This window comes from Manihot esculenta, chromosome 2, assembly GCF_001659605.2.
Source record: "Manihot esculenta cultivar AM560-2 chromosome 2, M.esculenta_v8, whole genome shotgun sequence".
Classification (NCBI taxonomy): domain Eukaryota; kingdom Viridiplantae; phylum Streptophyta; class Magnoliopsida; order Malpighiales; family Euphorbiaceae; genus Manihot; species Manihot esculenta.
Genome location: NC_035162.2, coordinates 30,572,015 through 30,586,632, shown reverse-complemented (window position 1 = coordinate 30,586,632; position 14,618 = coordinate 30,572,015). Strand labels below are relative to the sequence as shown.

At 33.1% G+C, this 14,618-nt stretch overlaps 1 protein-coding gene across 3 annotated transcripts; it reads left to right on the top strand.

The window, feature by feature from the left end:
• The first annotated feature begins 1,106 nt into the window (after nt 1-1,106).
• On the top strand, nt 1,107-12,683 carry LOC110609233 (probable LRR receptor-like serine/threonine-protein kinase At1g06840). 3 transcript variants are annotated; one of them, XM_021748673.2, is made up of 21 exons: nt 1,107-1,405; nt 1,598-1,742; nt 2,235-2,385; nt 2,842-2,913; nt 3,019-3,090; nt 3,315-3,458; nt 3,544-3,615; nt 3,765-3,836; nt 3,974-4,048; nt 6,735-6,803; nt 6,947-7,015; nt 7,188-7,259; nt 7,433-7,519; nt 7,753-7,827; nt 7,921-8,420; nt 9,159-9,320; nt 9,553-9,836; nt 10,432-10,483; nt 10,686-10,936; nt 11,359-11,493; nt 12,121-12,683. In XM_021748673.2, exons 2-21 carry the CDS (start codon nt 1,601-1,603, stop codon nt 12,466-12,468), a joined length of 2,904 nt encoding a protein of 967 aa, XP_021604365.1. In that variant the 5' UTR covers nt 1,107-1,405; nt 1,598-1,600; the 3' UTR covers nt 12,469-12,683. The 3 variants fall into 3 exon arrangements, with proteins under 3 accessions (XP_021604365.1, XP_043807609.1, XP_021604366.1); XM_043951674.1 differs by having other exon boundaries at nt 1,549-1,742; XM_021748674.2 differs by having other exon boundaries at nt 1,107-1,484.
• Nucleotides 12,684-14,618: the final 1,935 nt, after the last annotated feature.

The following is a 14,618-nucleotide window of genomic DNA, read 5'->3' as shown; positions in this document are numbered from 1 at the left end:
AATAATATATATTTATTTATTTAACTAAATAAATAAATAAATTATAATTATGATCACTTTATACACTTATTCATAAAATAAGCAGCTATATATTAGTTATAGATATCTCATATATCTCAAACTATAAAATCAGTTGCTTCATCTGAAAGAAAATGACGTAATATATACTAGTATCAACAGTTGTAATAATTATTCAATTATGATAAGAATATCAACAAAGAATAGTTGGAGACATTACTTAAATGTAATAAAAATCTCACAATTATAACCATATTATAATTTTCTTTACACAATAATATAGTTTTATAAATTTTATTTTTATTCGAGATTCAATTAAAATAATACTAAAAATAAATAATAGTCTTTGTATAATATATTTAAATATTTAAAATAGATAAAAAATAATATTCAATTACAATCAATATATTAGCTATAGGTCATATTACTAACAATCAAGTTAAAATAATTGCAAGTCATTTCATCTTTTCTCTTTTCGCTCTATTTTTTTAGTATCAAGAATATTAAGAAAAACTCTCCTACAAAGAAAATAGTGTGTATATACAAAATCTCCTCTTATTTTGTTATTAAATAATAATAATAATAATAATAATAATAAAAATTATTATATAATCTTTATATTATAAAAAAATTTATTAATTAATTTGTTAATTTTAAAAGATAAATTATTTTTTTAAAAATTTATTATTTAATTTATTATTAATTTTAATAATTAATTATTATATAAAAATTTAAAATATGTTCTATACAGAAATTTAAATAATATATATTTTTATAAAATTAATAAAAATTTAACCACTAAAATTAACAAAATTTCTGATTAAGGATTTTTAAAATTTTATGCACGTTTCTAAAAATCAACTAAAACTAATGAATTTTTAATAATAAAGGACTAAACACTGTATTTTTTCACCGATAAAAATAAAAATAAAAGAATTAGTTGGGGCCCAGACCATCCATGAAGTGCATTGATTGGGAGTAGTTGAGTTGGCGGCATGTCTTGGCAGTCCCACTGTTTTCTCATGTGCGTTCGTTCTCGAAACCAAATTAAAACAATTCAAAAAGTTAAACCAACCCATCCGCCACACAACCAACGAAAGTCAAAATATCCTCAAGGGATTAAGGGTTCACACCTGCCATCTCTCTCTCTCTCTCTCTCTTATTTACTTTTATTTATTTATTTTTTATATTCAACAAATAATATTGCATAGTGGTGAAGTGATGAAAAAGATGGCTATCAGTATCAGGTTCATAATCTATTTCATCATCAATAATTTCTGCTGCATTCCTAACGGTGACCTGGTCAGACTAATACCAAATACAAAGCCACCAATTTCTAGTTTTTCTTCCTCTGTTTATCTTCAAGTCTTCTACCAGGCTACCATTGGTGTGTTTTTCTCTCTACCCATTTATTGATTCTTTTGTTTGCATGCGGTTGGAGGGTTTTGCTTGCTCTTTCTTTGTTGGTATATATATGGGCTTTGTTTAATTTTTATTATTGAATGTCCGTTGTTTGTTTTTTGTGAGTAGGAAGAACGTTTGGACAATTTTTAAGGATTTTTAGTTTTTGGGTAAACAGGAGATGATTCAGAATTCTGGTGTTTTTTCCCTTCTTGGGATGCCCATATCAAGAGTTTCCACTCTTGGAGCTGTTTTGCTTATGTGGCTGTGTTGGTCTCCACTCCTCATTGAAGCACAAGATGGCATTACTGATCCTTTAGAAGGTCATTTTGCTTGAACTTCTGGTCTTTTCTTCTATTTCCCTTTCTTTTGGTTTAAAGAAAGAGCTTCCCTAAATCTTCTCTGAATACTCTGCTGATAAGTTTTATCCTGACAATTATAATCTTATGAATGCTTAGGATTAATAGATGTGATGTAAAAGTGCTTGTTACATCAAGTTCTTAATCAGACACTCAGATCAATTGTATTAATGTTACAGTATTTTAAAAAATAAGTATTTATGTTCTAATTAAATGATTACATATGATAAAAGATTAAATTCTGTCAGTACCAAGATTTATTTTTAGTGGAACAGTAGGACTATTGATTATATTATTTATTGGACTATCTTGTAAACATGGTGTCTTTGGTTTAGCGTTAATTTCTTATAAAAGAAATGTGAAAAGAAATGAGGAAGATCTTATTATTTCTTCAATAATGTTTACTTGGTCAAGCAAATGTAATAATTTAAATATTATATATGCTTAAATATGCAGTGAGTGCACTGCGTGATATCAAGAGCAGTTTGATTGATATCAACAAAAATTTGAGCAATTGGAATCGTGGGGATCCCTGCACATCAAATTGGACTGGAGTTTTGTGCTTCAATACAACAATGGATGATGGCTATCTTCATGTTAGAGAACTGTATGAGCTTTTCCTTGCATGAGCTCTTTAAGTTGCATTTTTCTTTCAGTTACAGTGAATTATATTTTAGTTTGTAGCAAGGAACAAAATTTTTCAGTTCTGTTTTTTTCAGTTTCTTTAATATTCAACGTAATCATCCTTCAACGGTAGAACCTATATGCTGAATATTGGCCAATTTTTTAAAATAGATCATCAAATTCTAATTAATCAGAGGATCTATAATAACTTTTTTTTTTTGCTGATTACTGCTTTAATGTTGCTTTAAAAGTTGACTGCTTCTTATTGACAAGATTATGTATCAGCTGTGTTCTACTCACAACTGTCAAAACTTTGAAAATTAGATCTAGTTTTAGGTACATTTGCCTACAAACAGAATGGAGGTTTCTTCAAGGCCTTTTTTTCAATTAGAAAATAGCAAGTATATATTATTTCCTTTATTTTTTGTTTTTTTGGCAGGCAACTACTTAATATGAATCTCTCTGGAACTTTATCACCATCACTTGGCCGCTTATCCTATATGAAAATATTGTAAGACAGATTACTTTCTTTACTGTGAAATTCTCTACCAGAATTGTTATTTTTATCTCTCTCTCTCCCCCCTGATGATAACCATTCTCTTTTGCTATTTTGAAGGGATTTTATGTGGAACAATATAAGTGGGGGGATACCAAAGGAGATAGGAGACATCAAATCTTTGGAACTCTTGTAAGTTAAAGTACTATTTTCTTATCTAACACATAATGCAAATATGCTCATCAACTTAAATGCTGAAAAGTTTTTTAGTCTTAAATTTTGCCACTTTTTTTTTTTTAATTCTCGTTGATTTAATATTGATGAAGCCACAAATCTGAACATAGTTATTTTATTGTTGCATTACTGTGCTGTAACGCATATATTAATTTCTTATTCTATGATACTTATGCTTTCAGGCTTCTGAATGGAAACCAATTAACAGGTCCCCTGCCTGAAGAGCTTGGCAATCTTCCAAACTTGGACAGAATACAGATTGATCAGAACCATATATCAGGATTCCTCCCTGTGTCATTTGCAAACTTAAACAAAACAAAACACTTGTGAGAGTTCTCTGATGCTATTTAGCCTAAAAACTAGTACTGGTATACTTGATTCTTTTACCAACTTTTCACTTGATTTGTGCAGTCACATGAATAACAATTCAATTAGTGGCCAAATCCCACCAGAACTGTCGAGATTACCAAATCTTGTTCACTTGTAAGTTGGAAATTGCCTAGTCTCATGTGAGAAGTGTGTCATTTTTTTACAGCTATAACAGGGTCTGTGAACATCTTTGGTTCAGTTAAATGCTAGCTTTTATTGTTCCAGCCTCTTACTTCGCTCATTTGTTGTTAATTTATTTGCAGCCTTCTAGATAACAACAACTTATCTGGATATCTTCCACCAGAGCTTTCTGAATTGCCGAAGTTATTAATACTGTATGGTTTCTCTACTTCCCTATAGATGAAGCAGGAATTCATGTTTTCTTATGTCAGTTCCTCTATAATAGATCTTATGTTTGTAGCTTATGTGCTAACTATTTTATGTTGCCTTGATTTCTTTTCTGCTTTTTCAGTCAACTTGATAACAACAACTTTGACGGGGCATCAATTCCAGATTCATATGGCAACATGACTAAACTATTGAAATTGTAAGTTCCAAATGCAATCTGTTATTTGGAAGTACTTTTACGAGCCTAGGATGCGGAGCAATTTGCTAGCACCTATATATTAATTATGAATGAGATTAACTCTTCAGGTCACTGGACCATTGTTAAAATGTCAAATCTCAAATTATAAAGCTTCATTGTCATGCTTGAATTGATTAACACACAGCATGAGACCTATAAACATAATGCATGGGATGGCTTCATTATCAAGCTTAGGATTTTGAATTGATTGTATTTTTCTACCATAGGATGTATTATGAGGGCCTCCCCATAATTTGAGGCTTTGAGCCTTTGGATTGATGGGTTCTCCAATGTGGCATCAAAGCCGCTTCACTTTATAGTCTGTTCAGTTTATGGCAACTCATTTCTTAATTCTTATCTTCTTAGTTAAAATTTTAGTGCACAGCCATAGGGGTCTAAGTAAACATGTGTCTCATTCAGTGAATAACTCATGCACAAGATTGTTAGTAGCTCCTTTTTTTTATCTATAAAGTTAGACGAAAGGAATATATTTTTAGGTTCCTTTGATAAACAAACAAAAATTTGCACAATGAAGCCCAATTATGTTCATGAACACGCACATTTATATTTGCTTTACATCTAGTTTAAAGCTTGATATGGTGCTTTTTTCCAAAAGGGTGCATGTGGGAAAAATATTTCCAGAAAAAGCAAGTTAAGATTATTTCTCCAGTAAGGGTGAATTTGACCAGCCAGCAGTCAAGTTGTGATTCAAAACACAACATAGTACGTGGACAAAATTTTACACTCACCACTTGAGCAAGTTCTGAAAAAGATCACAACTTGAGCAAGTTATGAAAAAATATCATGGCTTGTGCAAGCCATGAAAAAGAATTACGACTTGAGCAACTCTTGAAAGCTTAACAATACTACTTGTGCACCAAGCTCATGACTTGAGCCATCTTATTTTTTTTTTCCAATTTTTATTTATTTTCTGCATGCAAAAAATCAATTTTAAATAGCTAAACCATTCAGAAAATTATGGAAAAAAAAATATATTTTTTGTCTCCTTGCTACATCCTTGATTAAGTTTTTATTTTTTGATTCAGAAATAATTAAGACTTCAAAAAATTATTTTATTGTATTGATTTTCCATAAATTTTCTGAAATCTCTAGCTATTTAAAATTGATTTTTACATGTAGAAAAAATAAATAAAAAAATGAGAAAAAAAACAATTATTGAAGATGGATAATTCATGAGCTTGGCTCATGACTAGTGATTTGCAAGTGAGCATGTTGTGTTCTATTTTCACGACTTGTATAAGTTATTCATTTCATTTTCACTTTGGGGAAAGTCATTAGGTATTGTATAAGTTATACATCTTGTTTCCACTTTGGCAAAACTCATTAGGTATGAATGTTAGGTACCTAGTTCATTCAATTCATATACTTCTCTAAGACCCGATAATAGAATTCCATTTCTTTTTTATTTTTATTTTGAAAGGTTTTTTTTATTATTTCTTCTCAGCTCATTATGATTTAAAATTTTGTTCCTCCCTAGTCGTGTTGTGAATCACTACTTGGCTTTGGTTGATCCTATGTGGCCAAAATACCGCTATTGAAGAAATAAATTTCTGTTCATCCAGTTTTTGAAAAAAATTTTCATATTTGCACCATTTTGGAAATACGCTTCTTGATATGAGAAGCTAGATAAATTATTTTGACCTACAAAATTTCATCTTTTAGTAGAAAATCAATCTAAAGCTATAGTATTGTTTGAGATCTTTACTGGAGTAGTCATAGGAATAAATTAAACAATTAAACTATAAGACGTTGCTTCAGAATATAGGTAGGTAGTTGAGCTATGACAGAAAAATAAATCAGAGGAAAATTGATACAAGTTATATTAGGAGGGCATCATCTCCTCTTTATAAGGAGGCCTCAAACTGTTCGTTCATTGGAAATTTGAGGCCATTTGGTCCTTGTGGCTTGTGAATGAATCAGTTCCAGTAGGGTCTGTTGGAATTTAGTTTTTAGGGGTAATTTCACAAACTGTGTCATGTTGTTTTGCACTTTATTGCTAAAGGAAAAAAGTTTGTCTTTGATAAAAAAAGGTACCATGTTGTTACACAGGTATTCTATCCCTCCTCCTGTTTATGGCTTGCTGACTTAGCTCTTAATTTAATATGGATGTCTAAAGGTGTTATATGGAGTACCTGTTCGATAAACTTTTATGACTTAATGATAAAGCATAAAATCACATGATACATTTTTGAAATTATTCCCTCCTCTTATTACTTAAATGTGAAATTTGTAAATAGTGTATTTGAACACAGTAAAGGAAAAGATTTCTCATTAAGCCCTGTTACAGTACTAGCTTGGCATCTTCTATTAAAACCAAGATGGAACAGTGAAATTTAAACTCAGTTTGAGCTTGAGTTAACTTAAAATAGGATAAACAAGCTTAAATGCTACCCATACTCTGCTTGGATTAGCACATTTGCACCACTTATGCACGTTAAATTTGCAAAGTCCATGGCTGAAAAAAAGACTAATTTTGCATTGTAGCTAAAATGGGATATATCATGTCAACTGGCTGTTACTAGCTAGAAGCTTAAGGAGCTTCCAAATTATAGTCGAGCATGTCGGTTATTATTCCTGCACTTTATATTATAGTACATTATCTCTGCATTTTCTCTGGCCTTATCAGGAGTCTCAGAAACTGTAGTTTGCAAGGTCCAATCCCTGACCTGAGCAGGATAACAAACCTAGGATATCTGTAAGTTTATGTCTTAAGTTTTCCTTTCTGAAACATTAATGACATTGTGGGCTTTCCAATTCCACGTCTGGATAAGCTTTTATTTATTCGCATTTTAAGATCTGTGCTAGTTCTTCATTTCACTGTTTTATCATAATCTTCAGAGACCTCAGTTCAAACCAGCTAAATGGATCCATACCTACTGAAAGGCTTTCTGAGAATATTACAACCATGTAAGATTTCACAATCTTGCACTTGTTGCACCATTTGCATTTTGTAGCATTGGCCTGAATAAATGTATTGGTATTTTCTTAAAGTAATCCCCAAGTGTCTTCGAATCCTGAAAGTGAAGCTACTGTTGATTTTTCTTCAGTGATGGTATTCACTGCTAACCAATGTTTACAGTGATTTATCCAACAACGATCTTACTGGAAGTATTCCTGCCAACTTTTCGGGCCTGCCTCATCTTCAAAGATTGTGAGTATTTTCTTAACCTTTTCATTTCTTAATTGTACAATAGTTTATGTTTTATTAAGCCAAATTCTATCTCGATTTCATGTCTGCACTAAAGCTTTGAGGTTTTGATTCTAATAAAAAAGGAACTCTTCTCTGTGTAGTAAAATAAATGGCTTAACCATTTTCCATGGCAGGTCAATTGCAAACAATTCATTGGGTGGCTCCATTTCATCTACCCTTTGGCAAGGTCGAACCTTGAATGCATCTGAAAGACTTACCTTGTAAGAGCTGAAATGAAAATATATTGTTTTCTTGGTTTTAAAAGCAAGCACAAATTCCAGTTTTTGAACTCTTGAACATCTGTTATTGGCATCTAAAATACGAATTTATCTCATTGGCTGATTTCAACATCAGTTGTAAGAACGAACATTTAATCTCTAGGGTCGGCTATAAATTTATAGTATCTCACATTATTTTTTTCTGATGAATGGTTTTCCACTCTTTAACATTGCAGCGATTTTGAGAACAATAGACTAACAAACATTTCTGGTGATGGCACTATTAGTCTCCCTCAGAATGTTTCACTATGGTTTGCTTCATACTTCCATACAATTTTATGTCTTTATGTTCATGGTGTATATGTTTACCTATACACATCCTAATAGTTCCAAATAATTTTCAGGCTACAAGGCAACCCTGTATGCTCAAATTCCAACCTGGTCCAATTTTGTGGACCTCAAAATGAGGATCTGGACAAGCAAAATTCTGCAAACACTACTGACAACTGTCCCCTTCAAGCATGTCCTTTTGTATATTCCCCAGTGTCTCCTGTGCGTTGTTTTTGTGCTGCTCCTCTGATTGTTGAATATCGATTGAAAAGTCCTGGATTCTCCAACTTTCTAGAATACAGAGAGATGTTTGAAGTGTATTTGACCTCTGGTCTTGAGTTGAAGCTTTATCAGCTATACCTTGTGAACTTCCAATGGGAAGAAGGACCAAGATTGAAAATGAACTTACAGCTATTTCCTGTTTATGATGCTAGCAACAAGAGTTCCCATCTCTTTGATAGAAGTGAGGTTCTCCGTATCAGGAGCAAGTTCACTGGCTGGAGAATTCCTGATAGTGATATATTTGGACCTTATGAACTTCTATCCTTCACTCTTTTGGACCCTTATAAGGATGGTTTGTCTCAAACAAAAATAATACCTGTTTTAATTCAACATATGCATATATTTCATCTAGCAGAAAATGTGAAGTAATTTGAACTTCATGTCTTGTTTTCCTGCACTTTACAAGTGATTAGATAGTAAATTTAGGACCTGCTAATTTTTTTCTTGAGCTCAATAATTGTGAAAAACTTACCAGTACTTCATCTAGTAGCAATAAACTGAACTTTAACTTGATTCTTTTGCTTGCATTTAACAATTTTCTAGAGCAGGTATGCTGTATGCAATTATTTCTTACCTAAAAAATTGTCTTAATTTGCATTTGTAAATGCCAGGAAGTACTGCATGCTTGATGAATGGTTTTAGGAAGAGTTCTCTGTACTTGACAAATAATTTTGTGATTTTCCGATATTCCTTGGTTATTTTATTGCATATTTGAAGCTTGCTAATACTTGTCAATATGGAGAGGTGTTATTCAGTTGTGTGCATTATATTGTCTGCACTTCATCTTGTCTATTCATGTCATGCCTTTGCTATAACAATGTTGTATAACTTATTGTTGTCTTGTATCAATTAGGCTAGGGACTATACCTATAATGAAACTAAATGATCATAAGGCTTAATTTAATATGACTTTTGATGTGCTGTGGAATAAAGTTGTAAGTTATGCATTTGGTGTACTTTCCTACACAAGTATGTGACAATTTTTGCATAGTCTGATGCTGTTTTGCTTATGGTTCTCATGATGTTACAGTGATTCCTTCCTCATCATCACCATCTGGTATAGGCAAGGGTGCCTTGGCTGGCATAGTATTGGGTGCCATTGCTGGTACAGTTGCATTATCTGCAATTGTTTCACTTCTTATCATGAGGAGATATATGAGAAAATACCGGGCAGTTTCAAAAAGACGTCATGGTGAGGGTTTCCTGTGACTAGATTGCATATATAAATACATTATATTTTTCCATGATGCCTTCTCAAGTTCTGGGTTGCCATTGCATATTCTGATGCTATTTCTTCCTATAGTAAAAGATACTATTTGATTATGCAATTTTCAGAGCGATGGTAATGTTGTTCAAGTACTAGAAAGTAAAATCTGTTGGTCTAAACGGTTCCATGTCTAACATGTGCCTGTATTTGTGCATAGCATCTAAAGCCTCTCTAAAAATTGATGGCGTGAAGGATTTTCGTTATGCTGAAATGGCCTTGGCTACAAATAATTTTAATAGCTCGACTCAAGTTGGTCAAGGAGGATATGGAAAAGTTTATAAAGGCATTCTTGCTGATGGAATAGTTGTGGCCATCAAACGTGCTCAGGAGCACTCTTTACAGGGTGAGAAGGAATTTTTAACCGAAATAGAGTTGTTGTCAAGGCTACATCATAGGAATCTTGTTTCTTTGGTCGGATACTGTGATGAAGAAGGTGAACAGGTACCTTATTATGTATTTCCCAAATTTTTAAGTTCACCTTTATAGCTTTCATATTTTCAGTTAAATTGTTTTTCATCCATTTAGGAGGTCAATTCTATTAAATTGAAGCATTATTGGAGAAACTTCAGGTTCTTTTTTTTTTTTTTTTTACCCAAATGAAAACCCCTACTAGAGTAATCAGAGGCAGAGTGAGCTGTAGGCACAAGTCTTCTCTCCTGCATTACTCCAACTGCAAGTCTCAAAGTCAAAACCTATGAGCTGTCACCCACCATAACAATGTGAGAGTAAACCCTTGAAAGCTAGGCCACAGCTCTGAGATAGCCGTGCCAACTTTGAGATATGTAAAAGGCTTATGTTTCGTTATTCTGATTGCTGAATAATTTCAAGCAAAATAAAGAAACAATTTCAATCTAGAAATGATGTCAGCAGGCACAGAAAGTTTTTTTTCCATATTTCTTTTTCAAGTTATTCCACCAATAAAGAGAAAACTTTGGCATTCTATGCCAAATATAATTCTTTTATTCTTTTTATTTTTCTAGTAATGTTAAAATTATCATTTGAGAAAAGCTTAATATGTATTCCATTATGCCTGCAGATGTTGGTTTATGAGTTTATGCCAAATGGAACCCTTAGAGATAATCTTTCTGGTACATCTCATTTTCTACTTTGGGCTTCCTTTTTAATTCCTTTTTATTATTATTTGCATTCATGTCCAACTTTAGGCAAGAACCAGCTGAAGGGGATATATCTTTTCTTTCTATATAAAATCTTCGATTTAATTACAACTTTCTATACACTTGTCGGGCGAGTGCTATAGCTGATTAATCTTACATGGGGGTGGTATCACAGCTAAATCTAAAGAACCCCTGAGTTTTGCATTGAGATTGAGAATTGCCATGGGTTCAGCAAAAGGTATCCTCTACCTACATAAGGAAGCAGATCCTCCAATTTTCCACCGAGATATCAAAGCAAGCAACATATTACTAGACTCTAATTATAATGCAAAGGTTGCTGATTTTGGACTTTCAAGACTCGCCCCAGTTCCAGATATTGAAGGGGCTGTCCCAGGTCATGTGTCCACAGTAGTAAAGGGTACCCCTGTAAGTTTCCTATATCTATGTTCTCTAGAAAACTACTAAATTTCCAGGTTTCCCTTTCTTCAGGGGGTTGAATTTGGTCATCTTTGTTCCTTTTGTTCTACCATTAGCACCCTGTTTGTAGCAAGTCCACATCTGGACATTCTGGATGCGTTGATCACAGTTTTATTAACATGCAAATGGATAAAACAAAAAAACATTTGAATCTTATCGACTCAATATGATGAAAAAATTGAGTTTTAGTAAATTGACTCGTTAAGTTCATTCCCCAAAATCTTCATGGAAAATACTAGTTAAGTTTGTTGTATATTGGTTGGTTGGGACATCAATTGATGCACTTTCTTGAAATAACAAATACTAAAGCATTTTGATCTATTCTGAGTCAGGGATATCCTGATGTCTCAAACATTAATTTGATTTTGCAGGGTTACCTTGATCCAGAGTACTTTTTAACACATAAACTGACAGATAAAAGTGATGTTTATAGCCTTGGTGTTGTATTTCTGGAGCTTTTGACAGGGATGCAACCAATCTCACATGGAAAAAACATTGTCCGAGAGGTAATAGCTTACCACCACTTTTATTTGAAGTCTATTTTGCATGTAATGAACATTTTTCTAGAGACCTAAGATTGATTACTTGCAGTTACACATTCTTCTAATTCTGGTTGGAGAGATTGGTGAGACAATAACACATGCAATTCAATCATTAATAGCATCTCTTTGCTTACATAGTACCCTCACCACATTTTGCTTAATGCTGGAACAAGTGAAGTTTTGCTTATTATTGATTTTGCTTGTGGAAGTTAAAAAATAGGTGTGTAACTTTGGTTGGATAGGATGATCTTTGAATTGGAAAAATGTTGGAGCTGCAGGGTCCCAAATGACTTGGCTTATTCATGAAAAGGCTGTTCTTTGGATTGTAGAACTATGTATGCAATATAAAATCATAGAAATAGAAATAGTATTTAGATTTAATACTTGTGCAGATACTTATTAGAATGAACTTTCTCATAAACTTGTCCATTAAACCTTTTTTGGGATTCCACACACGCCATTTAAGAACTTGCAAGATGACATGTTAGCTAGGATGGAAGGTTGTGATTATATAAACCCGGATGAAGGCCGCCACATTTAAAAATTCTTTTTGGGGTATAATTAATATTTTATGGATTTTATCTACATCAGGTCAATGTTTCATACCAATCTGGTATGATATTCTCGGTGATTGATGGACGTATGGGTTCTTATCCTTCTGACTGTGTGGAGAAATTCTTGAATTTAGCCATCAAGTGCTGTCAAGATGACACAGATTCAAGACCTTCAATGGCAGATGTGGTCCGAGAACTTGAAACTATATGGCTAATGATGCCAGAGTCTGACAAGAAAACAACAGATAAAGTGACCAGTGATCCTGAAAAGTTAGCAAGTTCATCACCATCTTCATCATCTATGGTGAAGCACCCTTACGTGTCATCCGATGTTTCTGGCAGCGATCTTGTGAGTGGAGTTATTCCTAGCATCACTCCCAGATGAATGGTACTGTGGAAGACATTTGATAAGAACTGCCGACTCTGAAGCTGCTATAATCTTTAGAATTTGGTCTTATCAGATGTTTAGGTGAAAATTTCTGTATATAAAGTCTTGGTATACTTTGTTTTGTAAAGGTAATAGGTAGACAGGTAGAGTAATAGGTATTGTTCTGGTGTATTACATAACTTATTCTAAATCAATTATTTATTCCTTGTTAATTCTTGAGAATATTTTTTTATTTATTATTTAATGGGTTTATGAGACTTGGATAAAATAGCTTGCCATGATAAAATTTTTTGAGTAATCGCTATTATAAATTTTATGATATAATCATTTTATAATAATTATAAAAATTATATCTGATATTATATAATAATCGCACAAAATAAGTAATGAATTGTCATCACAAAATAGAGTTACATGGTAAGGATTCGATAAAGGGGAAAACGCAATCTCATTCAAGAAAAAAAGATTCGAACACTTTAAACACCCAATTTATCATCAAGATTTGCCCTCTCTTGAGTCTTGACATAAAGTTATAGTTATCAGGCTTAGATCAACGTATATGCATCACGTCTGTAATCGGTGAGATCATCAATCTATTAGCTGGCGATACCTCTTATCAAGCAGTTGGGCACATTATCACCGGATTATTAGAAAATGATATATATATCTATATCCTCTTATAGTATAAAAAGATAATAATAACAGAGATAAATGTATACTATTCTCTTGCACTACTAAAATTCTAAGTAATTCATTGCATTCATTACATTTTTTAATATATTAACTTGAGCGTTGAAGCAGTTGTCGTGGGCACCCACCACCTCACATTCGCTTTCTTGTAGGTCTAGTCAATAATAACACAGCGCTATTTTTTTACTATATCATTTGGTTCCATTGCTGAGAAGTCCGCTAAATCATTCCTGTTCATTTAGATTACAACCCATCTTTTACTCTTTCTCTTGAAAAAAGGAATCTCTCCATTTTCTTTCTCAAATTGGTCGGTAGTTCATGAGCTGCTGCTAATATTGCTAACAGTAAGGGTGTTCTCGTTTCTTCCACCCCTGGTAGTGGATAAAACACATCTCTAATGGTCAATGAAGCAGATCTCAATGATCTAGATAATGAGCACATGCTTCAATATATCTAAAGGAAGCATCCATAGACACCCCAAGGGTTCGGACAGAAGCAGTCAAAACACGACCTAAAGTAAAGGCTGAGTCCAAAAGGTTTGGGAGAAGGTGTCAAACATGGCTCCCAAGAGAAGAGAGGAAGCATCCATAGACACCCTAAGGGCTCGGACAGAAGCAGTCAAAACACGACCTAAAGTAAATGCTGAGTCCGAAGATAAATTAGATGAAACTCCGAAAGGGATCAATTGGAAAATGGTACGAGCCATGCAAAAGTACCAAAGGGAACAAGAGGACTTCAACCTAGACAATGACTCACCTGTTTCAGAAAAAATCTTAGCACAAACATTCCCAACCAAGTTCAAGCTGCCTAGCTTGGATAAGTATAATGGAACAATATATCCCAAAAGTCACCTAACAATCTTCAAGACAACCATGCAGCTTCAGAATGTCAATGACTTTGTGTTATGCCAAGTGTTTCCATTAACACTCACAGGTTTGGCTCAAAAATGGTACCAACATCTGAGCTCAGGTTTAATTCAAAACTTTACATAGTTTGCTATGTTATTTAAATTCATATTTATTACTTGCATAACTCCTAAAAGACTTTCCTTTGACTTGCGAAAGATCCACCAAGGAGAGGGAGAGTCTTTAAGGAGTTTTATCTCACAATTCAATGCTGAGGCAATACAGGTAGAAGACTTAAATCATGAGATAGCATGTGAAGTATTGAAGAAAGGAATGCACAATGTGAAATTCATGGATTCTTTAATTAAAAACCCAGCTACTTCATATCAATAGTTAATAGACAAAGCTTAGAAGTATATCAAGCTGGATGACGAGTCCAAGTACTAAAAGAGGACAAGAGGATGATCCAGAAGCAAAGTCAAAAGCTGGAGAGGCGAGGACATGAAGGAGATTACAAAAGTTATCCCATCTTCAAAGGAGGGATGACCAAAGTAAGTATAAAAATTACACTTCGTTAAATGACTCATGGACACATATTTTAATGTGAATTAG

What these genes read in the sequence shown, in the direction of transcription:
- LOC110609233 (XM_021748673.2), top strand. Translation starts at nt 1,601, where the DNA reads ATGATTCAGAATTCTGGTGTTTTTTCCCTTCTTGGGATGCCCATATCA. An exon ending in TTAAACAAAACAAAACACTT is followed by an intron (nt 3,459 to 3,543) that starts GTGAGAGTTCTC and finishes TGATTTGTGCAG; the next exon opens with TCACATGAATAACAATTCAA. An exon ending in GCATCTGAAAGACTTACCTT is followed by an intron (nt 7,520 to 7,752) that starts GTAAGAGCTGAA and finishes TTAACATTGCAG; the next exon opens with CGATTTTGAGAACAATAGAC.